A 25,797-nucleotide genomic window follows, 5' to 3' on the forward strand; every position below is an offset into this window, starting at 1 on the left:
GTCGGAGCGTCTGCGTAGGCGCCATCGCATGCATTGTTTTTTCTTTGTGCTGCTGTGGAATTTCGGTTGAAGTAGTTTTATGATAGTGTTTGTTCTTTGTTCTGATTTTAAAGGGACACTAAAGGCAAATATTAGGTCAAGCTAAAGTGACAGATTAGTGCTTGAGAATCTCTAAGGCATCAATATTATTGCGAACAGAGCCTTAATAATGGAAAAATTGAGGTAAATGCAGGACATGATTAGAGACTCCCCGGGACGTTCAAGTACTTGCCTGATGACGAAAGAACTTCTCAGTTAAATTATGTCGCTAGTAATCAATCACTCGTTGCAAAAAACATCCTTGTGTTGTATTATAGGAGGAAATAAAATGCTGCTTACTCAGTTCTATGCCATCTTTAGAAAAAATACCTCATTAATTACCCTTGACAACGATGCGGGCAGTCGAAAGGTTTTGTTTTTGTTTGACTCCGCGCCCTCCACGCTTTTGCATTTCAGTAGTTTCATTATTGAGTAGTGCTGCACTAGTTTTGCAGGCTCGCAAAACTCGCACAAACTGCAAGTAGCACAGAATTCAACTTCCCTGTAATGTCGCAGGATGCCCGAATGGTCTATGCAGCTGCAAAGCTGCAAAGCTGAAAAGCAGCTGCAGCAGCGAATCCACCGCTGTCTTGGCTTGGTACCGGCATCTGTCGGGCGCCGTTTTTCTCACCGACGACAGCAAAGCATGGTGATGGCATATGCAACGTCACCACTCCCCCTTTTGGGTGGCGGGAGATTTGAATTTAGAAAAAGGTATTTGGACCCTTCAGATGCAATTTTATCGCAAAGTCTTTTCTTGGCACGAAACAAGCGTTTCGAGGTTTCTGCGATGGTATTTCAACAGTCCACATTGACTTAGTATTTGCCTTTAGTGTCCCTTTAAGGTTTTATGTGCTGTATGAGAGTATACAGTGTTTCTCATTGCTGATGTGGGTCAGATTTTGCTCCACATACTATCGTAGAAATAGAAAGCATGGCAGCTTTTACAGAAGCTCAATGGTCATTAAATCCAGGTGGCAAATTTTAAAGCGCGCATATACATGTACAAAATAACAAGTTACATTTGCAAGAGCGAAGCTGTCAAATGTGTGAAGCGAGACATACACAACTAATGCAGTCAATCATGCACGCGGCAGAGCATCATATCTCGTAAATTGAAGGCCTTTAATTGGTTTGAACATATGAAGAAATCTTGTCATAGATACTCAGAATTTACTGGTACGCTTTATTTTATTTTTCACTTTCTCGTGAACAATGTGCTCACAAGCCTGTGTCGCATCGTTCCGATGAGTCAGATAGTTATCGGTGACCGTACACGTTCACGAATTGCACCTTCATTACCTGTACAACTTGATACAGCAAGTCTCTTTTATTTAACTTACCAGCAACACTGCTGGTAGATAAGTCTCTGTAACAGCATAATTTTAATCGCCCGCGCAATGCAGAGCCTTTGGGATCAGTGCACACTTTTGCTAGCCTACATAAAGAGCTTATCTTGCCATGAAGTCAAGTTTTATTCACATGTGCCCCAGTGCATGATAAGTGTAATTTTCTGTTTTTAGAGAAGAAAATGCCCAAAGAGAACAGAAGAAAGTGAGAAACTACGAAGTGAGGAGGGGAGTGGTCATATATTTGTTTTTGTATGGTAAACTTTACGTAATCTTATCTTATGTTTGTGTCAGGTAAAAAAGCTAAATTATGGGGTTTTACGTGCCAAAACCACTTTGATTATGAGGCACGCCATAGTGGAGGACTCCGGAAATTTTGACTACCTGGGGTTCTTTAACGTGCACCTAAATATAAGTACACGGGTGTTTTCGCATTTTGCCCCCATCGAAATGCGGCCGCCGTGGCCGGGATTCGATCCCGCGACCTCGTGCTCAGCAGCCTAACACCACAGCCACTGAGCAACCGCGGCGAGTAATTGTGTCAGGTAGCAGTCAAGGCTGTCCTTATCTATTCTACTAGTAAAAAAGCTATTTTAAAAGTGTCAAATGCTTCTTCTTATCACTATGGCAAATGTTATCAGCAACTGTAACCCAACCGCATTTGGAACACTGACAACTTTTGAAAACTTAACTTACTATCATAATGAAATTCCAAGGTGTGATCTCTAACTAGTTAAGGCTACAGAAAAATCCCTGACCAGTTTACTTTTGCACAGACCAGGTCTTCTCGCTGCATTCTAAATGAACAATCTGATCAAAAGCAAAACAAATGCCTGCCTTTCCAGTATATATTCCATGATGAGCGCATTAAAAAGCATTTGGAAAGCCTAATGCAACTTTTTCCCTGTTCTAATATGAAAGTCAGTATCACTGAATGACAAGGAGCACTGTTGATGAACTATCAAAATAAAATAAACCTCCTAAATACATAGCAGAATAAAATCTTTGCGTGCATTCCTGTCAGGGCAAAGCACTGTTACGTGATCACACTTTCGATGCAAGAACAATTGCAGTGCCGGCACTTACAGTGATGGCCCACGTGTACAATATATCATAAAATTATATAGCTCACCAATCCCTCCGCTAACTAATAATATTCAGACTTGGCTTTGAACATATAAGAAAATTACTTTTCACTTCATTATGTAACTTCCTACAAATTATGAATATTTCCACATCAGTGCTGTAAATGTGGGACAATGGTCTTATTTAATTACAGTTCACTTGAGCAGCAATGTTCCAACTCCACTTTTAAGGCCAAAGTTTGCAAACATGCTTACTCAATTGCATACACAATGTTGACACTGAATTCAATGTAAATTAAAAATGTGACATCAACACATGTACATTACTGTATGCAGGTGCTGTGCTACATGATACCTCACATGAAAATGGGAGTGCTATTATCAAAAGCAATCATCAAAATAGAGCCACAGTCATTTCTTGTTTCCAAGCAGCACACACATAATAAAAGACAAAAACTTTTGAAGGACTGTGAAGTTATAGCTGCACCATGCAAATCAATACTCTCATGTCAAAGAGGGTGCACTGCCTGGATAGGGAAAAGAGTATAGATATGGTTAGCCAGGCATGCTGAATGTTATTTCCTTCCCTGATAGGCCAGGAACTTCTTTTCATTCCTGCAAATTCTTTGATATGGTAGCTTGGTTAATGAAACAAGAATGCCAAATGGATTGATTTGTAAAAAGGGCCTACCTTATTTATTTTGCTGCTTTGGACTGAAAAAACACCTTCGCTGCCTGAAAATATACATGCATCATTAAAATAAACACATAGAATTGTTAAAATGTTTCTTGCAGCCAATCTACATGAACAAGCTTTGGATAACACAGCTCTGTAACTAACCCTGGAACTGCAGGCCTGCTTAGCCACCTATGCAAAAAAGATTACCTGAGATAACCTGTATAATACAGAACGGCAGCCATTCATCTTGAAGGAAAAAAAAAAAAAAAAACTCTTAAAATATTCTAGCACCTTATGAATGACGTAAAATTGAGATACTATGATAGTCAGATTACTCTGGCTATCGTAGTATGGCTGTAGCTATACTGGCAAACAGCGATGTGTCATAAACTCATTCCTGAATAAAACCTTGTTGGTTAGCATATTCATTGAGATACGCTATGATAAAAATTTGTTTTCAGATGAAAATGACACTGTAGACACATTTAGTTTTTGTTGAAAACATGCCAGAGCCATGCTTCTTTGCAATTCCTTATCGCATACTGCAACGTTGCTTTCTCTTTCTAGCTACACAGCCCACAGTAAGAACTGCAGTCCAGCATTTGCAACACTAACCCTCGTTGTACTCAGTGGTTAGATTGAAGAAATTGTAGGCCGTACAATTACAGTTGAACCACCCAGAAGTCATCAACATGATTCTTAAAAGCAAGGCATTTCCATGTTGTTATGTTTGGCGTATTCACTGAAGAGCGGAGGCAGGGGTTATTGTTGCACCAACATCAAACAACATTCCACCGAGTCAACGTGGACACTGAGATGCTGACAGTGACGGCAAATTAGAGATCAGCGTGAGAATGAGATGAGTGAGGTTTTCCCAGAACTTCAGTGAAAGACACCAGGACCTCGAGACGCTTTACCTTTGGGAGAGCTTAGGCCATTGTCTTCTGCCTGGTCGTCAGTGAAACACTGGGCCTCACTTTCCCGTTTCCACAATTAGCTTGGGGGCAGCGCATACGCTTTGTGTCATCCTTTGCCCTATCAGAGGCGGTGTGCTGTGCCAATTCGAACTACCAGACTGGTTGACTGAAACATTACCCATTGCCCAAACAAGTGATCCAGGGAAGATGGAGGGTGTTTAAGAGACATTCTGAGCGCGTGGAGTGTGTGGTCCCAGAACGATGTAGTCTGCTCTGACATGTAGTTCATGCTATGAGAACAATGTACTGTGCTCCGTGCTCTGGCCAATACGAGTAACCCTTTTCCTCTACATAAGTTTGCCCTTTTTACCTCATATGAATAAACCCCCAGCTCTACTCCTCCTACCTCCCGACCTTGTATTCATCACCAAGCATGACTGATCTTTACAGAGGCATTGTATGCTCCTTGCTGCGTGGAATTGAGCAATATTTGGCTTATGTGTTCATGGAAGCATTCTCTCGCATTTAGTATTATGATTTATTGATCAGCGGGCATTGCAGCAGTAGAAGCTTCAGCATATTGCCTAAACGCTTCTTCTTGCTTGCACAGCTCCTGGATTTCTTCGCTGGTCATGCCGTTTGTCTCCGGGGCATGGCACCCTGCACTAGTCAAACACGTGGTGATTACCGGCAATTCGACATGGTTCAGCCCTATCGTCCAGGCATTTTCCTGCCCATATCCTTCCTTCTCTCGTGATTCTGCGCACTCCCGTGGATGCTCCTAACATGGCAACTCCGACAGGTGATGCCATCGGATCGTTGACGTCAAGCTTCATCAGTATAAAAGCTCTGCCGTTCCAGCGCCCCAGCAGTGGGCAATGCAGCAGCAGCAGCAGCTTCAGCATGTTGCCTAAACGCTTCTTCTTGCTTGTACAGATACGGTAATTGGACAAACCGTACTGTATCCGATCCGATAATAGATTCCTGCTGCTGCTGCGTTGCCCACACTATTATTTGTGTAGTAGACCCATGTGCAATTTTTCTTATGTCCTCAATTACCTTAGTTGTCTTACCATGAGCGGTGAAGTTGAGCTTAACCCCGGCCCCAGGAGACCGGCGTCATAAACTGGCAAACCTGACGAATCCCCAAAAAGCTTTCTTAACGCCCTTGAGACATTGGCCGAGCTGGCACTGTCTAGTTGCGACAACCCTTCTCTTGTGAAAATTCTTTCCAATTTAATTGCTTATCAGAAAAATATGTCACAAGACATATCTGAAATCAAAAATGCTGTGAATACACATTTCGATGCCTTGGAATTGCGTGTGGCTGCTCTTGAAACCTCATGTTCGAATGCACTGTCTTATCAAGACTCTGGTCAGCTTCATTCTGAGGTGGCTTGCCTGACGCGCACTGTTGCCGAACTAACTGCCAAATATGACGATCTCGAAAGCCGTTCACGAAGAAATAACATAATCCTTCATGGCAAACCAGAAGATACTAATGAGAATCGTGACACACTGCACTCCAAGGTTGCAAACGTTTTCAATAGGCTTTTCCTTGACTGTCCGCGTATTGAACGCTTCCATAGGTCAGGCAGAATGCGAACCTGGGCATTCTCACCGTATCATTTTAAAATTGCTTGATTTCAGCGGTAAGCTAGCGATGCTGAAAAATGCTTATAAGCTGAAAAATTCCGGCCTGAAGCTTTCCAAAGATTTTTCGTCCAGAGTGCGTGCAGTACTTTGTAAAAAGCTATGGGACACTTCGGATGAGCAGCGGAATAACGGCTCGATTATTACAACGAGGTTTGATAATTTATTTATACATAACATTAGTTAAAGCTAGGACAGTGCCTCAAATAGTTTAGTAATAGCTCCTAGTTTTGATTCTAGAGCGCAAGATTTCCAAATGTTTCATTATCACTAGGTTGACAATCTCATCACTCTACCACAGATCTTGCGATTTTGAATGTTAATGCCAGAAGCATAACTAACAAATTTCCACGGTTTCTTTAACTAGTTTCTTCATGTTCTCCTCATGTTATATGCATCACAGAAACTTGGCTTTATGAAAATATTCACAACTGAGAATTCACGCCTCCTCATTAAATTGCTGTCCGGTATGACTGTCAGAATAAGAAAGCAGTGGTGTTGCTTTGCTTTTATGTTCAGGTTTTAACTTTAAGGTTCTACCAGGTCCTCCCAATGTAGAATCGGTTTGGTGCAAGTTCCAAGTACATAAGCAGAACTTAACATTTTGTGGTCTTTATCACGCCCCCGATAGCCCTAGTTACTTCTACGATAATATTTCGTATTTTATACATGACCATAGCCTCGATAGTTCTAACTTAATCATTCTTGGTGACTTTAACATGACTTCGTTGATAATATTTTGCATTTTATACATGACCATAGCCTTGACAGTTCTAACCTAATCGTTCTTGGCGACTTTAATGTTCCCGGCATTTACAGGCCTTCCCTCACATGTTCCGCCATCCGCCACTAGTGCCACTATTCGTAGAGACTAAATTATGTTTTCTTTGTCCCATAACCTGATACAATTAGTTGATAAGAATACAGGGCAGAACTCCATACTCGCCTGTGACGTCACAACTCCACCATATGTGCGTGTGTTGCGAGGAGGTTACGTAGCTCAGTGCTCTCGCAGCTGGTTGCTAGGCAACGCGAGGCGGTGCACAGCTGGGCTGAGTTTTCTGGTAATGCTCCACGGCATAACTAAAAGCTTAAACAGCTCCGCTGTTAAAAAGTGGACCGGTTCAGATGGTATCCTGAATTCTTTCCTTGTAAGATACTCCCTATGGACATCTCAATACTTTACTGTAATTTTCCAGAAATCCTTAAACTCTGGTGAAGTACTAAATAAATGGAAAAGTTCTGCCCTTGAATAAATCAAGTGATAAACGACTCTCTTAACTACAGGCCGATAGCTCTCACACCCCAGTCATGCAAGATGTTAGAGCATATTATTCACAAACATATAATCGAATTCCTTAACTCTAATAATGTTCTGACATCTGCCCAGCATGGTTTCCGTCGTGGTTATAGCAATGTAATGCAATTAGCCGATTTTGTTCAAGATATGACTTTTGACCTGGACATAGGTAATCAAGTGGATGGCATCTTTATTGACTTCTCTAAAGCTTTTGACTTTGTGATTCATACTAAACTACTGGTAAAATTAAATGCCATATTCAATGATCTTTGTCCTGTTTCTTCGATAGCCAGTTTTCTTCGTTGTCGCTCACAATTTATTTCTTTTAACTCAGTGGAATCAACTCCTGTCGACGTTATGGCAGACGTTCTTCAGGGATCCGTATTAGGCCCTTTGTTATTTCTAATATACATCAATGATTTACCTCGTAGCACCTCAACTAAAATCAGACTTTATGCAGATGACTGCGTATTATTTTAATCTATTAACTCCATTGATGACCACTACCATCTTGCCCAATCCCTCATGTCTTTCTGCGCTTGGTGCAAAATGTGGCAAATGAACATCAACTGTAGTAAAACAGTTGTGATGTCATTTTTCAATAGACAGAGCCCCCGCTCATTCGATTATTCTCTGGATGCCATCCAACTTAATAGAGCGTCTCAATATAAATACTTAGGTGTAATTCTAACAGAATATCTTGTATGGTCTAAACATGCTGAATATGTAAACGGGAAAGCTCTGAACAAATTAGGTTATTTGCACCGCACTTTAGCTAAGACCCCCTGCGATACTAAACTGCTATTATACAAAACGCCAATTCGCCCTGTTCTAGAATATACATCTGTCGTTTGGTTCCTGTACAAACAATGTGAAATAAGCTCGCTCAATAACGTTCAATGAGAATCTATCCGTTTCATTTGCCAAAATTACAGCCACACTATCGCGCCAACACAGGCTCAAAAATCTTTTGAGCATTGAGCCATTACTTTCACAATACTACATTGATGCCTTAAAACTTTTATATGCAATTAATAACTCCACCTCTGGTCTTCCTGATTGTGACTATATCACATTTACTAACACAAGTTGTACTCGTAGCTCCCACACCTTGAACATAACACCTATTTATGCCTGTACTAGCACATTCACGTACAGTTTTTTTCTATGTACAATAGAGCGTTGGAATTCTCTACCCAGTAACAGTCGTTCACTATTACTAAAAGATTTTACAGCTACCATGGTAAGCATGTTGCTAACATGTAAAGCACTTCTTTTTGATCATTGATGTTTTTGTGTACATGTGTGTTTTTAATGTGCATTGTATAGTAATGTATAATGATTCTGCTCCTGCTATAGCCCTATATTGGGCTGCAGTATATGTAAATAAATAAATAAATAAATAAATAAATAAATAAATAAATAAATAAATAAATAAATCAATAAATCATGTTCAGGGTGTTGCAGTGCCCTTTTAAGAGTGCACCATCTTTACCTTTATATCAATTAGGCGTTTTATTTGGAGTATGGCACAATTTCCTAGCCCCTATCTTCTGTACTATCATATCGTCATTAATTTTTGTTGCATTTTGATTACTTTCAAGTTAAATATGTTTTGTTATTAGTTTCTTCAGACACAGTTGCTTTGTACTATTCTGAATGCCTTTTCAATATGTCTTTTTCACACCTTGCTTTGTTTTTTCCTTATTTATGTTGGCATTTCCCTTACATACAAAATTTAGTAACTGAATTCGACTGTAGAAAAAGAAATATTGTATCTGTGTTAATGAACTTCTACTGTACTTTATCGATAATCCACAACTGCTTGTGCATTATAGTATTCTGTAACTGGTTATAAGAGGTCCCACATATGCCTTGAGCTATGCAAACTTTTTCTGCATGCTTACAAAAAAAAAAAGAAAGAAATTGTGGGGTTTTATGTGCCAGAACCACGATCTGATTATGAGGCATGCTGTTGAGGGGGTTTCAGGAAATTTGGACCACCTGGGGTTCTTTAACGTGCACATAAATCTAAGTACACTGGTGTTTTCACATTCTGCCCCCATTGAAATGCAGCCACTATGGCCAGAATTTGATCCCATGACCTTGCGCTTAGTAGCCTTCTGTATGTTTACATTCAGTGTAAACTTCAATGGAATTTTAATGGCACTAACTGAAACGGATAGCTTCAACATCTCACTTTTTGCAGAGCATGCAATGAGGTCACCTACTCACTGTTTAATATGACAAACTCTTTGCCACTGAGAATTTGCCGCAAAAGCATTTTCATTTCAAATGGTCGCATGTTGAGGAGGTATTCGGATGCTTCATCAGCTGAAACGAAAGCACCCAGTGGTCAGGTGAAACTGTGCACCACACAACCTCCTAAACCATGCCTGTTCAAAGTACCTACCAGAACACTGGAGTGAACGTCCAAGCTCAGAAACCATGACCTGGATGATGAGTCCCACACGAAGCCTCAACATCTCCTGAAAGAGCTCTGGCTCTGTTCGAATGAACATAGACAAATACACAAGCAGTTCCTGTAAAACAGAACATCAAAACATGCAATCAGCCATTTGCAATGACAATCATTATCACAAATTAATTTAAACTGAGTGAGTCACTACCGCGACATACAATGGAAGCAGCATACGACATACATGCTGCTTCCATAAATGCTAAGTTTATTTAATGAGTGTTGATGCTGCCAGCACTTATTACCAAACTGATACATCATTTTAATCCACAGCAGGAGCAGTAATACATTTTATGGCCAGCAATACAGTAATTCAAGCTGCAGTTACAAAGAACAAAAACAAAGGTACAACTTTTCTACATTCATGTACAAATGCAAAAATATGAATACTCACTCACATTTTTTTCTTTATGTAAAATACTTTCAAAGCTGCAACACTTTCTGAATGTTTTAAATAGGCTTGGCCAGTTATTGACCAATTCATTGAGTTCAACATCTTAAAGCAATGCAGGAGCTATCAGCGATACCATAATGGAGGACTCCAGATTAATTACGGCACCTGGGGTCCTTACATGTGTACCCAAAGCTTCGTACATGGGCCTGATCACATTAGGCCCTGCCCTTGTTGAAATGTGGCTGCAACTGCCAGGAATGAAATCCAGAACCTACTGCTCAGCAGCAAACGGCTGTAACCACAAAGTGGGTGCCTAGTCATTTAAATTGCAACATCCAAACTACAAATATATTACACCTCCACACACATCGTAGGATGTAGAACTGGTAAAAAAATAGTTGTCCTTTCCTGTCAATGAGTAAAATCTCTGCCATGCTACTGATGACATGCCAACATATGAATATCAAATGCCACTGGGTGGCTTCCTTCAAATGGCACAATGAATGCCGTCTCGCAAACACCAGGAGTCACAGTGAGCAGAGCAGTGGAGAAAGCAAATTGGGGAGGAAAAAAATAACAGTGGAGAAAACAAACCAAGTGAGAATTGAGTTGTGCACCTAAACCAGCTGTGGTTATCAAGGTGCATGAAGAAATATAAGGAAATAAAGCACAGCGCGGCACACAGAGCATTCCCCTTGTCAGCGGAGAGTTGCAGCTTCCAGCATGCTAGGAACAACAAAAGGAGAGTAACAGCCTAAATGGTTGTGAAGGCAACTTTCGGCTCTTCATCACTCTGTCAAGCACTACGCAAAAACTCTTGGGGGAGAAAATTAATGGGCAGTGTTCTTTCGCAGCTAAAACATAATTGCGGCTTCATTAAAAAGTGTTGTGAGGCCTTTTTATTTATGATTGTTCCTTTTTTCCAGTCTACATAAAAGAGCAAATTTTACTTATCCATACAGAACAAGCTTCAAGTTTCTGTAACACACACTTGTTTTCCGTTTGCTGTATGCTAAGGCGTAAAAATTTTATTAGCATTACACGGAACGTATGTCGTATAGTAAGCACACATTAAAAGAGTAGAAATATCTTAAATTCAACAAGTAGAGAATACCAATAGAACAGGCTTATGAGATGTACACTTAGTCACAAAAGGTTACGGACCACAAGATCTCGGAAAACGTTCAATTCCCGAGCAGCCTGCAGCAGTAACCAATAAACCTGTATATGACTATATTGTTAGCATATTCCAGTCGAGGCCCGAAATGCAAGTACCAGGCTGCGTTGTGAGGATGCGGAGATATTCAGCTTTTTCTCAGATTTCATGGTCCGTAATATTTTGTGGCCGGGTGTACAAAAGTGTTAAATGCAGTATATATTTTAAAAAACAGTGACGAAGGTTTTGCAACACGCAAGACCAGACTTGGAGGCTTGCCAATCTTAGTTCAAGTCATTAATAAGCAAGCTAACAGTGCCACTGAGTCACCCACTGAAGCAAACAGAATAACACAGGAAAGGGGCCAGAATAACACAGGCATATTTCTTGTTCTCAAATGATTCTTGAACAAGGCTATGAAACAAAGTTGGTTGCAAGATGTAGGAATAAATCCATGCATTCAGTGCATGCATAATAGCACTCATACGTCCGATTAACCCTTTCTGTGCCAAGGACGAGTCCCCCCCACACTTGTCCAGGAATTTCCTTTCATCTACCGAGTGTCACAGACAAGTGGCAGTCATTTCATCATTTTGGTATGAATGCTGCGCTATTAAGTGGTATTAAATTGCACCGACTTCCCAGTAATGAATTTTTTGAGGGTGCAGTTGGCGGGAACGAAGCAGAAGTCTAGTTGCCTTGCGTTCTAAAAATTGCACTCAATTGGCTCAACAAAAACGCTTGCACCTCTGCGATTTTCTTTCCTGGCCGTGCCAGCAATAATGTGTCGCATCAAAAACAAAAAAGCCATGCTTATGTTCTAGGAAATATCATGCTCCGTATAGACTGCTTCTGTGGCCTTGCCTACCTGAAACTTTCAAGCATTAAAAAATAATTTAGCAATAGAAATTCAACAGAAAATAACGAATTAATTGCTGATATTGTAGTAATGAAAGCTACTGACAATGAATTTGTCATAAAAATTTTTAGAAATTTTGGTCGTTTTCTGAAAAAAGAAGATTCCATGGAAAAGGTTAACGCAGTGGACAATGAGAGGCTACAATAGTTAAAATACATCCCTGACATGCAGTCATGACAGTCAAATTTAACTGTAACTGAGAACACACAGTGCTTTGCACATCAGGGGACAGAAAACGGTGGGTACAGCTGAGGGCACAACATAACCAATGAAAAGAAACATTCAAGTATGAGAGTCAGCCAAAAAACTCGCTGCTCCTTCTAGTTTAAGTGCTAGAACTTCGCGATGAAATACACTTTATAGAGGATTTTGTGTTTATTAGCGTTCAGCATCATCCGACACCATTCTATTAATGCAGACACAAACCTTCCCCAGTCCGGTTCAATTGCGGCACATTTTCCCCACGCAATACCCGAGTTCTCTTTGCAAATTATGTCAGGAAACTAGAGCGACGCTCTCACACATGTTGTGGGAATGTCGTGTTACATCAGCTACAATGGCGCTCTTTGGCCATACCTGGCCCTTGCGGCATTAAACATCAAACATCAATCAATCATTCATCAGCTACAATGGCGGTAGCTCCGGAGGCTCTCGCGTCGAAGTGGGCCGCCGCTCTGCACAGCTCCAACCTCAAGACGCAAGAGTGGGCTGTCCAGCAGGCCCGAGAGGTGGTGACGTGGCAAGGCCTCGAAGTCCCCTCATGGGAGACCTGAGCCTGGGTCGTCAAACTTTGCCGGATTTAAAATAAAGTCGTTTCCATCCCTCCATGGATATATTTGCGAAATAGCAAGGCCGCAGTCGTGTTCCTAACAGCAAAGGGGGTCTGTCCTCCATGTTTTTAATAAGCAAAATATTTTATGTTTAAACTGATTTCTTCTTGACATTAACATATCATTCAGTTCATTCGAACCACAAGGCCTTTTGATCAAATAGCATCCCAGTACCCTCACTTACTGGTCCTCACGAATGTGCAGCAATGACACCCTAAAATTATTTTTCCACACTGAGCATATTCAAGACAAACTCAGATGTATAATTAACGAGTTTTGACCATAGTTTTGACACATTCTTCAATTCGTACATGTATCTGAGTTTATTACAGACATCACACACAATGGGTTTCAGCTGGTGTGTCTGAGTGTGCCTGAAAATAGAGCTTGCAATATTTGAGCAAGTCCTCTGGGATAACTTCAGCCATGTTGCTAAAGTTATAAAAAGCCATAAAATTCACAATTAGATAACAAAAATGCTCGAATTAACTTTTGAACGGTTCTGCACTGCAATGGGAAACTTGTAGTGCTTTCAGAGTGTACTCCATACTCACTTATAAACTAACAAAAAGTAATACTACTAGCTGCTTTTGACATTATAAATTAAACTGTTTGTAGTGCCAAACCATAGCATAGAGCATCAGGAGCGCAACTTCCAGGCCCGAGGGAAGCAGCAGGCCTCAGTTATGCAAAACATGTGCAAACCAGTTACCCACAATTATCGCAGCCAGAGCTCGCAGTCAGGCAAAGGTGATTTACAAAATTTCATTGCAGAGTGACTATATTGGTTCATTACTGTTGGGCACATGCAGCCTCCAAACCACAGGGGCAAGTGGTTTACATTACTTGAGGCTGTTTCCTACTGGCATGGCAGTTGCATGTATTATGAGCTCAGCTTTGATTTGGTGCATCAAATAAGCCAGAAGCTATGACAAAAGCAGCGAGTAGTGAAACTATTTCATGAATCTAACAATGGTACACACTACACTCAGAAACACGAATTTAAAAAGCAGCTGTAATAACCATGAACACGCTCATGAACATGGTATTGCCCTTTTCATGTATCGTGTGTCCATGTTTCTTACACCTCTTTTTTTTTAAGTCACAAATTCTCACCAACTCACTCAGTTTTTTGTCACTTTACATTCAGAAAGTGCTACAAGTTTTCTATTATGCAGTGCTTGTCTTGTCCAGTTAAGAAGTCATTAGCACCATATTACAAATTTTGTAGCTTTTTACGTCTCTGCAATGCGGATGAACTTTTTCTTCTGGCAGTGTGGTCGGAGTTATTCTAAAGAAAACCTGCAAATTTATCTCGCCTGCCCTCTAGCAAGGTATTCTTTAACACTGCAGCTGAAATGCATTATATACCACCTTTACTCGTCTCTATCCTTCCTTTCCTACTTTCGTGCGCTACGCAAACACCACCGTTATATGCCACCCATTTTTTTTTAATATTACACATATTTTATAAAACTCGCCTGTGGCAGACATCATGCCTCTTCAGGTAGGTCAGTGGAGGCGGCTGACACTGCTTCCATGACAAACTCTAGTGATCAAGTAGCTAATCAGTAAAGTTTCAGTCATTAACTTTTTAATTATTCCCTTTAGGGTGCACAATATAATTGAATAAATAAAGCCAAATAATAGTAAAGTACTATCTATTTTGCAAAAACTCCAAAAGTAGCACCAATGTCCAAATATGCTAAAAGAAATGCGTTGGTTTTAGCTTCAGCAACACACTAAAGTTTTTGTAACACTAAGTGGAATGCCAGTTGTTAAGAATGGCCATACGGGGTGGCAACGTGCCAGCTTTCAGCCCGCGGCACGTGTTCCAAGCCCACCAGTCGAAGCGCCCTTCCGAGAGCTGCGGTCGGCAGGCAGCCACGTGGCGCGCGATCAACTCCGGAAATTGGTACTTGGCCGCACCACCCGAGACGGAGCAGTTCTACAAAGCCCTCTGACGTCGGCACTGAAAGCTGGGCGGTACCGAGAACTGCGGATGACCGGCAGCCACGTGGCGCGCGATCAACTCAGGAAATTGGTACTTGGCCGCACCACCCGAGACGAAGCACGGTTCTACGAAGCCCTCGGTCGTCGACTCCGGAGCCTTTGTGTGTATGGGTTCGCACCTGTGTGTTTGCGTGTGTGTGGGCGTAAACGATAGTGCCGGGCGGCGGCAAGTTTACAATGCTTGGACGAACCTTCCCGACCATTCCTGCTCCGACCCACCTCATCCTCCAAAAAGGCGGGTCATCTTGAATGACGTCGAACTATGACGTCGAGCAAGGGCTTATAAGCAGCGTTTGCCGGCTGCTAGGGTGTGCTCGTGTAGTGCTCGTGTCGTGCTCGTTGTCGGGAGCTGAGTGCTCCTTGTCATGCTAGAAATGAACTAGTGAGCTGTGTGCTCGTAAACTGTTTGCTGTATGTTAGTTTTGCGGGCTCCATATGACAGTCGCGCTAGTCTGCCAATGTATGTCCTGTTCAAAATGTAAATCCTGCAATTAAATCCTGCTCGCCTAGCCCTGTCGTCCCAAGTTCATCTCTACAGCTACGACTGACAAATCTAATAACTGAATGGCAGCGGAGGGATCCGACTACGGCTCCTAGATCGGCCTACGACTCGGAGACAGCAACGGCAGCTGACGGACGTTGGCACATGGTGACCGACCGGCATCCTGATCAAGTTGGAGGCGACTTGAGATTGACCACCTCTTGCAACTAACTGGATACGGCGGGGAAGGACTGGTGATATGGTGCTGCTTCAGTGGGTAAGCGTTTGGTTTTGGCTGTAAGATTTACCAGGCTTCAATTTCACTGTGTTTTTGGATTTGATTCGCTGGGATCTTTTACTTGTATTTTGATTTGCGTGGGTATCGCAACAAGTATTGTGTGACAGCAGAGCCAAAGCTTAAAGTAGCGACCATGGTCCTAATGTGTTTGACGAGAGCTGACCTGTTGTGGTTGTGTGAGGAGATCGAGGTAAACGTAGATGAGGACTTGAAGGAATCAGAGATTCGTAAAACCATTCTAGAAAGTAACAATGATTTGAAATTCATAGAACAAATGGGCAAACGAATTCTAAGTAAAAGACAGGAACCACTGGTGCGTGAGCGTCGTGAACGTAAGAGTGAGCGTAAGCGTGAAGAACGCGAGAATGAACGGAAGCGTGAGCTTCAAGAACTTACTCTTAAGTGTGAGCGTCACGAACGTGAGAATGAACGCGAACGTGAGTATCAGGAACGTAAGCGTGAGCGTGAGCAAAAGTATGAGAGAGAGAAGGCAGCACTGATCAAAGAGATACAGTATTGTGATCAGTTATTGGCACAGAGACAACAGCGGCTTGAGAAATCTGTAGGCTGGACGCAGCAAAAGTGTGAAGAAGTAGATTGCAGATTTTCGTCGAAAGCCGAGGAAAGTAGTAGTACCTGTGAGAGTAGCAGCACGTTCACAAGTGAACTCAAAGTGCTAGCAGCTAACGAAGCCTTAGTGGCAACAGAGGCCGTTAAAGGCCAGAGTGAGAGTGACGAGGTGCTGTGCCAACAGAGGACTGTAGAGACAGCTAGGCCAGCTGCGAACAAATTGGCACAGTTACCGCGCGTGTGCGTCGCATCTCATGGTAGCGAGGTCGTTAGCGAGGTACAGAATACTACGGACTTGACAGACGCGAGCACCCATGTCGAGTCAGATCTGCGTGCAGAAGTGAAGTGCCAGCTGGACGATGCAGTTGAGAGTAGTTCTCGGGGTGGCGAGCTCTGTAGCTCACGAGAGAACAACTGCATTGTTCAGGGATCGGTGCGGCTCTCCGCCAGTCTAGATAGCCTAGATAGGGATGATTCAGCTGTTAATCATTCGGACTGTGCGCGTGAGACAGCGATCGATACCGACGGGCTGTGTGCAGATGCACAGCGTGAGCTGGGCAATGTAGTAGAGGGCAGTTCGCAAGAGTGCGAGTTGTCTAACTCGAGTAAAGCCTGCTGCATTGTTCCAGAGTCGGTTGAGCTGTCCGCCAGTCGAGGCAGAGAGAATGTTGATTTAAAGGAAAATCACTCAGACTGTGCGGGTAAGAGACCGATCCGGGCCGACGAAATGTGTACCGGCCAGCACGAGGCACGAGAAGGCGACATGAAAGTGAGTGCGAAGAGAAAGCGCCGTAAAAAGAAGCGCGGTGAAGACCGAAAGACGGTAACTAATGTAGCGCCGCCAAAGATGGCGAGAGACCCAAGAGGGCAGGGCACGAGGAAAAAGGTGCGGTCGTCACTGACGATGTTGACGCATCGAAAACGTTCGAGCCACCGGTCAAAGGGGGACCGAGAAGCTTGTTATGCACGGACGCGGACAAAGGGCACGGGGCAGTCAAATTCCTCGTCGTTCCGTCGTTCTCTTCGAAGCTCAGCGTGCAGTACAAAGAAGCGCAAGGTGGCAAGACGAGACCAGGTGGGGAGTAGCGACGCGGTCAATCGAGTTCGTGTTGAAAGCGGGGCGCCAGGACGCAAATTGGCAGGGGACTGTAACGTCTTGAGGGAGCTGATAGTTAGTCAGCCCTTTTGTTGTTCCTCGGCAGCCAGAGTAGCTTTCAAACCGCGGCCACCTCGGGTCCGACTCAAAGTATGAGTCAGACGAAAGAGTTTGGAAAGGGAGGCCAAGAGCCCGTCCGTAGAAACATGTTGTTATGTTTGATTTTTTGAGCATCGGAGAATTTTCGCGAATTGAGACTGGGATTTCTTTCAATGTGTAAGGTTTGAGCTTTGTTTGTGTTTTCGTTAGAGAAGCTCCGAGATTTGAAAGATGCGTTTTATGTAAACCTGTAGTCTCGCGAGATGTTCATTACTGAGTACATAGGCTTTCTTTTTTGTGTGTGTGTGAGTAACCTGTAGGTCAAGGTTATCGTTGAGAGGTCTATCGTAACGCGCGTGTGTTATTTAACCTTCTTTCTTTTTAGGTGTTTTTGATTTTTTCTAAGGTTAAGCGCGTAGATTTTCAGTAAGTGCGTGATTTGCACTGAGAAGAGCTCTTAGGTCCATTAGCGCGTGTCCTGTGTGGACGGAAGGAAGCAGAATGTTTATGACTGGGTTGCTCGGGTGTGTCAAAGGCAGCCGTATTCTGACTTCTCTAGTACGCGTGCGAAGAGCTAGTTAGTAGAAGACACATTTGTTCGAAGGTTCCTCTGTGTTGCGTAAGTTACGCAAATTTGGTTGCTTATTTAAGGAACGTGTCCTCTGTGGACTAAAGGAACGAATGTGAGTCAGCGTGATGAAAACTTTGTATGATGCAAGCACGTGTTCGGAATAGGGACCTCAAACTTAGCGCGTCTGTGATGACGTACCTGTGGAGTTGGCCAGACGGTTCAGTGGCAGCAGTACATGAGATAAGTACGCCACTGTGATAGGGTAGGAACAGGCTGTTCGCGAAGTTAGGCTGTTGAAGTTATGTTTGAGTATTGGTGTTTGAAAGGCTTCGGTTTAATTCTGCGTAAACCTTTACTCTTGTGCAGCGCGACGGTCGGGTTTGGTCGAACTCCGGAGGAACGTGAACGCTCGCTTTGGCGGCACGAAATTTTGGGGCAAAATTTGGGATTCCCAGTTGAGTGACTTGCATGGAAATTGTGATAGGAGGCCTGGTGGGTTAGCAGCTAATTCCGGGCGTTTGAACGCTGAGCGGTATTGTGTTGCCGGGTCGACTCTTTTGTGCCAGTTGTTGTAAGATGGTTGAAGGCATTCCAAGTACGCAGGGGTTGCAGAGAGCAAAGCCATCGTCTTGCTCGCCAGCCATTCTCTTCCTGCCCAGCGGTTGCCTGCACTGGCCAGGCGAGATTTTCCGGGCCATGGAGGAGCTGTTAAGAATGGCCATACGGGGTGGCAACGTGCCAGCTTTCAGCCCGCGGCACGTGTTCCAAGCCCACGAGTCGAAGCGCCCTTCCGAGAGCTGCGGTCGGCAGGCAGCCACGTGGCGCGCGATCAACTCCGGAAATTGGTACTTGGCCGCACCACCCGAGACGGAGCAGTTCTACAAAGCCCTCTGACGTCGGCACTGAAAGCTGGGCGGTACCGAGAACTGCGGATGACCGGCAGCCACGTGGCGCGCGATCAACTCAGGAAATTGGTACTTGGCCGCACCACCCGAGACGGAGCACGGTTCTACGAAGCCCTCGGTCGTCGACTCCGGAGCCTTTGTGTGTATCGGTTCGCACCTGTGTGTTTGCGTGTGTGTGGGCGTAAACGATAGTGCCGGGCGGCGGCAAGTTTACAATGCTTGGACGAACCTTCCCGACCATTCCTGCTCCGACCCACCTCATCCTCCAAAAAGGCGGGTCATCTTGAATGACGTCGAACTATGACGTCGAGCAAGGGCTTATAAGCAGCGTTTGCCGGCTGCTAGGGTGTGCTCGTGTAGTGCTCGTGTCGTGCTCGTTGTCGGGAGCTGAGTGCTCCTTGTCATGCTAGAAATGAACTAGTGAGCTGTGTGCTCGTAAACTGTTTGCTGTATGTTAGTTTTGCGGGCTCCATATGGGAGTCGCGCTAGTCTGCCAATGTATGTCCTGTTCAAAATGTAAATCCTGCAATTAAATCCTGCTCGCCTAGCCCTGTCGTCCCAAGTTCATCTCTACAGCTACGACTGACAAATCTAATACAGTGTACTTCGTTCGAAATGACTATCTTAAAACCAATGCAACTCAGGATTTCTGCTAAGGAGATGTTACTTCACTGCCACCAGACTTTATTTCTGTAAGAGCAACATGTACCCAAACTGCATAATTAAAAAGTTTATTGGAAGTTTGTTGGTTACCAATCTCAACATTGCTATTTGTCATGGAAGTAATGTCCGCCTCTTCAAGTATAATCCACCCGCAGAGGACGAATGGCACAACATCTTTAAGGCAACTGAGAAAAAAATTGATGAGTGTTATCCAGTGCTAAGCAGCCGGTGAGTGTCTATGCAACATTTCAACAAGTCATGGAGAAAGTTTTAAAAATATTTAGGAATGAAGAAACTGGTGTAAGAAGAGGGTGTCAAACTGAAATGTCTTTCATTCCAATGTTTATTCTGGTTCAGAGAAAATGGCTCAGTTCAGTATCAGCTCTGAAGTGCAAAGTTAACAAATAGTCTATAAAAATCTACACATTTGTGTGTTCATGTGCTTAAACAGAACATAGCTTATGGCAGCAAAATCAAACATGTTTACGTTGATGAATGACATTGAATAAAAAAGGGAAAGCTACGTAACTTAAACAGCATAAACTGAAGCAGTAACACAGCATCCTTCTGGAATGTAAAGTGCAGTTCACAGTGAACCTTCACTGCACTGTTCACATGTCTTAAATTCATTGCAAGGTGAATAGAGGCAGCAAGAAATGTAGCGGGGCAAAGAACACAAGAAGTGGCACACCATTCGCCATATAAAAATTATTTCAGTAAGGAGAACACTCATCTTGCACCGATATGCATCCATTAGTGGTGCATGTCGTCTTGCCAGGCCACCCAACATCCATGTGGCTGAAGCAACAGCTTATCACCCATTTCAGGTATGCAGGCCAACAATGAAAAGTCTTTGAATGACATTACCAAGGCATGCCGAGATGCCACATAGAAAGGGCAACTGTGAGCCTTAGTAAAAAACACTGTGCGTAGCACTGATCTGACTGCTATGTGCATGCATCACATATAGGTACAACATTGTATGGAGATGATGCCAAGTCTCCAGTTATGTTAGTGGAAAATTAAACTCTAGGGCTTTAGTGCCAAAACCACAATATCATTATGAGGCAAGCCAGAGTGGGGGATTCTGGATTAATTTCGACTACCTGGGGTGCTGTAATGTGCACCCAATGCATGGTACATGGGCATTTTTGCATTTCGCCCCATCGAAATTCAGCCGCCACTGCTGGGTGCCAATTATGCCCTCACCCTCGCGATCGTAGCGATTAAGCCACCACGGCGGGCGTTTGTTACTAAATTGTGTACCTCTCACTGAGCTACTAAACAACCACCACATGGATTCCTCCTAAGATGACTGTACAGTTAGAAACCTAAGAACGACAGAAAGCTGAGCTAGTTGAAAAGGATTCATTATGCAAGAAAAGGTGAGGCGTGCAGACAGGACACAAGAGAAGAGAAGTGGCCAACACGAATGTCGACTACCAACTGAAGGGAGCACTGAGGCAAAAGAAAGAAAGACACAAAACTCATCTGCGCAAGTTCTGGAATGGCATCACCACGTGTCAGTCGGGTACATGTGCCGGTCTACGTGAGAGATAACTGTTAAGGCACTTAATCTCTTCCTTATGTTAGCCTTCGATTACTTTACATTACCAGCAGTCACAGAGGCATTACGTAATCAAGGAGTACAGGAGGCTGAAATAAATATCTTAGAAAACATCTATAACAGAGATTTCACAGCCACCTTAATCCTCCTCAAGAAAAGTAGAAAGATACCTGTAAAGAAAGGGGTCATACAAGTGGCACAATCTCTTCAATGCTATTCACTGCGTGCTTGGAAGTATTCAAGCTATTAAACTAGAAAGGCTTAGGAGTGAGGATTAATGGAAAATATCTCGGCAACCTTTGGTTTGCAGATGACATTGTTCTGTTCAGCAACACTGGAGACAAGTTACAACAAATTATTGAGGACCTTAACAGAGAGAGTATAAGAGTGGGGTTGAAGATTAATAGGCAGAAGACAAAGATAATGATCCATAGCCGAACAAGGGAACAAGAGTTCAGGATCACCAGTCAGCCTCTAGAGTCTGTGAAGGAGTATGTTTAACTAAGTCAATTACTCACAGGGGACCCTGATCATGAGAAGGAAATTTAAAGAATAATAACTGGTTGGAGTGCATACGGTAGACATCGTCAGATCCTGATTGGAAGCTTACCATTATCATTAAAAAGACTGGTGTGCAATCAGTGCATTCTACCGGTGCTAACATACAGGGCAGAAACTTGGCGAGAAGTTAGGAACCGCGCAAAGAGCGATGGAACGAAGAATGTTAGGCATAATGTTATGAGACAGGAAGAGAGCGGTGTGGATCAGAAAGCTAACGGGGATAGCCGATATTCTAATTGACAATAAGAGAAAAAAAAAACGGAGTTGGGCAGGTCATATAATGCGTAGGTTAGATAACCGGTGGACAATTAGGCTTACAGAATGGGTGCCAAGAGAAGGGAAGCGCAGTCGAGGATGGCAGAAGGTGAGGTGGGGTGATGAAATTAAGAAATTCGCAGGCCTTAGTTGGAATCAATTGGCGCAGGACAGGGGTAATTGGAGATCGCAGGGAGAGGCCTTCATCCTGCAGTGCACCACATAAAATAGGATGATGATGATGATGTTAAGAAACAGTTGCTGCACAATGCATGTGATGAAGTTTTTAGTGGCTTGGTTAGTGCATACTTCGCTTCCATTCGTGCGACTCACTAAGATGTCATCAGAAGCACCGGTGCATACCCTCTAAGCACCCTGCCTTACACAGCAAAATTGTGACATGAACTTCCTCAATGCCATACGTAATAGTACAAGTAACACTATCTCAAGTACAGTACATGACACATCAGCACAATGAGAATGACAAAACTCAGGTAGTGCACTGAACGAGGTGAACTACCTGAGCCGGGATACTGTGAACTACTCCAATCTGTTTTTATTCCAAATACGCCATTAGCCCTCTGTGATAGGTCAAAATGTTTGGAATAGTTTTAAGTTATCCCGGCCCTGATGTGTATGAGAGGTAATGAGGGGGATAACACTTGACATCACTCTCAAACAACAGCCTACACTGGTTTTGCAGGTGTGGGCTGGAGGTTGCAGTTGAGGGAACACCTAATGCTACCAGGAGTAGAAAGCATAATACATCAGTGTAGTGAGTATGAACAAATACTTCCACATGCTACACCTGCTGGATGTTGCATCTGGGCTGAACTGGGCTGATCCAAAAGGGACTGCAATGGCAAATCGCATCTCAAACTGCTAGCTGCCACTAGAGAAGGATGGGGAAAGCTGGTAAGCTCATACTTTTATAAGTAAATTGTCGTTATGCGAAGTGAAGCAAGCATCAAGCATTTTAAAGCTTTAGCTAGCCTATGCATGCATTCATGTGTGGACTAATTGGTACAGCATGAGGCTGCTGCGTTAGGAGTCACGGGTTTGAAACCTATTTTGGACGGACGGACGGATGGACAGAAGTCTATCCATCTCTAACAGTGTTCCAGACAACTTGGGTGACCGGTTGTTTGTGGTCTGTGGGTAGATCTGCCAGGCTGCTGTGCTGAGGGAACCGAGTTCGAAAGCACCCATCAAACCGACTTGGCTCACTAGGTATGTGACAATGGGTGTGTGCCACTCTTCAATGAACTGCTTTGAAGAAAACTTGGGTCTAGAGTATGCAGCACTGGGTATGTGCCGCTTATCAGTGAACCTCTTTGATGCTAACATTTGGTGACCGAGTATGTGGCACTGGGTATGTGCAGCTCTTCAGTGACAAAAAAATATTGTTTCAGACTTCTCCAATGTTGGGTGGAATCGAATCCTATATAGGTATTAAAAAAATCTTGTTTGAATATATATTCAGGCATGTGTCACACATGGACATCGCGGTGGCAGTGCTAGATGGCGCAGCACGTCCAGTGGGAAGTGCGAGAGAGGAGCCCGGCTGCATACATGCCTCATACACGACATGGTTGGCATGATCGGCATTGGTAGTATGGTGTGTTGCTACGCTACTTTAATGCTGATCGCATTAACGTCAACATTCAGTGGGAGATGGGTTCTGCCGGAATTTTTATTACTGACACTGCGATTAAGGCTACCTGGCCAAACATATAAAGAAACCCACAGGCTGATCTTAATAATGCTTCACATTAAAAAGTTTGTTCCTGTGCAGCCTAGGGCAACGAGCAAAGCAAGTGCCTGTAAAGGGGCAGCATGTTTGTGCTGTGAATGATGTTTTTTGTTTGTGACTGCTGTATTATGAGCCCTTGACCATGGTAACATTAATAGTTGCATGGTGGGCTGCAAAAGTGCCCATGGCAATGCACCAGGACCAGTTTGGCCACTGAAGGGACATGCAACTCGAGAATTGGAGCAAGCATTGAGATGCAATTGATGGTTTTGTCAACTGTAAACTGTATTGGAGAACAGTGGAAGAAATGTACACGCCAAGTAAAAGACTAACATAAAAGAAATACAAGAACAAGCAACTTTGCAAATCACAAACTTCAGCATCACACTGTGGCATATGCAGCCAACAGTATTTACAACATCAGGAAAACACGACACACCTGGGGGAGTGGCAGCAAGAGTCAGGCTTTTTAAGATGTCTTATACAAGCTAGTTGACAGGCTGGACACTTACATAAAAACCTTTTTTTTTTCTCATCATGAAACTTTGTGAAATGAAGTGCAATAGGCGACCTTCATAGGAGGACCCCACAACTGCAAGTGCTCATTACTGTTACTGTAATACTGTCATTCATTTTTTCCCCTTTTTTAATGTTTTGTTGAAGATATCATTGCACTGTTTCACTTGTGTAATATTTTCCATGTATTAGCAGGGTCTGTCTTCATGCAAAGATGTTGCCATACACCAACACACGATGCTTGGCAGGATGCAGGTGGGGAAACAGGGGAAACTAAAAAAAAATACGAATTTTCGCAGTGAAATGATCTACAAAGAAAGATTTCAATGCAAAGGCAGTGATAAAGCATGTTTTGTTGTTATCCATACCTATTTAATTATAAGAACAAACCTACAAATGCTAAATGACACATTCATGCACTGAGTGTAACTTGCATAGCTCCCAAGTGCTCCTTGAGCAGTAGCACACTCCACAATAGTTACAGCCTCATATGTTAATTCCCACACCAGACTCTCTCCCATGTAAAGCAGCACAAGTTGGCAAGCGACACGTTAGCGTTTCAGCCAAGCGGTAGTGGTAATGTTGCACCTGCATGCCCAGGCATCACATATACTGATCTTGTCAGTGGCATTTTCAATGTCGCACTTTCACTTCTACCTGACAGCAGCCCATTTTTAACCCATTTCATGTTTTCTATGAGTAACAGCTTGTCTGTCACGCTTACATGAGCTAGTTACCATCTCAGATGAATACGGCTTGTCCACATCACTTTCATGCAATGATCATAGATGGAAAAACAACATGGTGCCTAAAAAAAATGTCTACAAATGAAAAAAATGTTGCTGATTTCTATATGTAATGCACTACAGTAAGAAATCACAACTGCAGTCAGGCCTGGTGTTGTGGCACATGCCACTGGTAATATAGAAACTTCCATTGTAACACATGCTTTAACCCTTTCGCTGTCACGGACGTACCGGTACGTCATCGCGCTTCCCCCCCACGGTGTCACTGACGTACCAGTACGTTCTCTATCGTGCGTTCAAAATTTCGCGCCTGAGTGCAAAGCTGGCGCTCCTGAATTGGCCACGCCATCTGTTGACTCTTTCTACAAGTTCGTATATTCTCCCCGACCTGTGTTAACCGATGTATTGAAGAGTACGGTGCGACTGCCACTCCCTACTTTCTCTTTGCTGAGTGGCGCGGTGGCTCCGCGTTCGCTGGATCATGCGTCGCGCGCCTGTGGTTATGGGTTCAAGGGTTGTTCTGCCATCTCCGCTGGTTTGAAGGTTTTTATTTTTCTTCTGTTGGTGTGTCTGCTACGGCGCGTCAAGTTCAGGCGCACGTGCCGTTGCCTCTCCGAAAAGAGTGACTCGATTGCAGCTTTCGCTCTCTCGCCGAACCCTCGCTTCCGACTTGCAGCAGTAAACGTAAAGCCCTTCGAACTTTGTTTAGCCTTTTTCCATCTCCCTCTGTCTTCTTGATCACGCAACGTCCCATTTCTCTGCGTTGTGCGGGCGACTGAAAGCGCATCCTCCCAACGCGCGGTTACTTTCGGATGGCTGAGTGCGCGGGACCTTCGTCTGCTCATTGGTGCGGTGGCTCAATTC

General features: G+C 43.5%; 1 protein-coding gene across 4 annotated transcripts in view; it reads right to left on the reverse strand.

The window, feature by feature from the left end:
• The window catches only part of LOC126548107 (probable phosphorylase b kinase regulatory subunit alpha), a 111,407-nt gene that overhangs the window by 24,304 nt on the left and 61,306 nt on the right, over positions 1-25,797 (reverse strand). For all 4 annotated transcript variants that reach the window (XM_055063175.2, XM_050196217.3, XM_050196216.3 and 1 more), the window contains 3 exons: positions 9,475-9,604; positions 9,297-9,395; positions 3,204-3,247 (listed from right to left, as the gene is read on the reverse strand). In XM_055063175.2, coding sequence (XP_054919150.1) covers positions 3,204-3,247; positions 9,297-9,395; positions 9,475-9,604 — 273 coding nt within the window. The remainder of the gene's footprint in view (positions 1-3,203; positions 3,248-9,296; positions 9,396-9,474; positions 9,605-25,797) is intronic.

The sequence above is a fragment of the Dermacentor andersoni genome, chromosome 1 (genome assembly GCF_023375885.2).
Source record: "Dermacentor andersoni chromosome 1, qqDerAnde1_hic_scaffold, whole genome shotgun sequence".
In the NCBI taxonomy this organism is placed as follows: Eukaryota; Metazoa; Arthropoda; class Arachnida; order Ixodida; family Ixodidae; genus Dermacentor; species Dermacentor andersoni.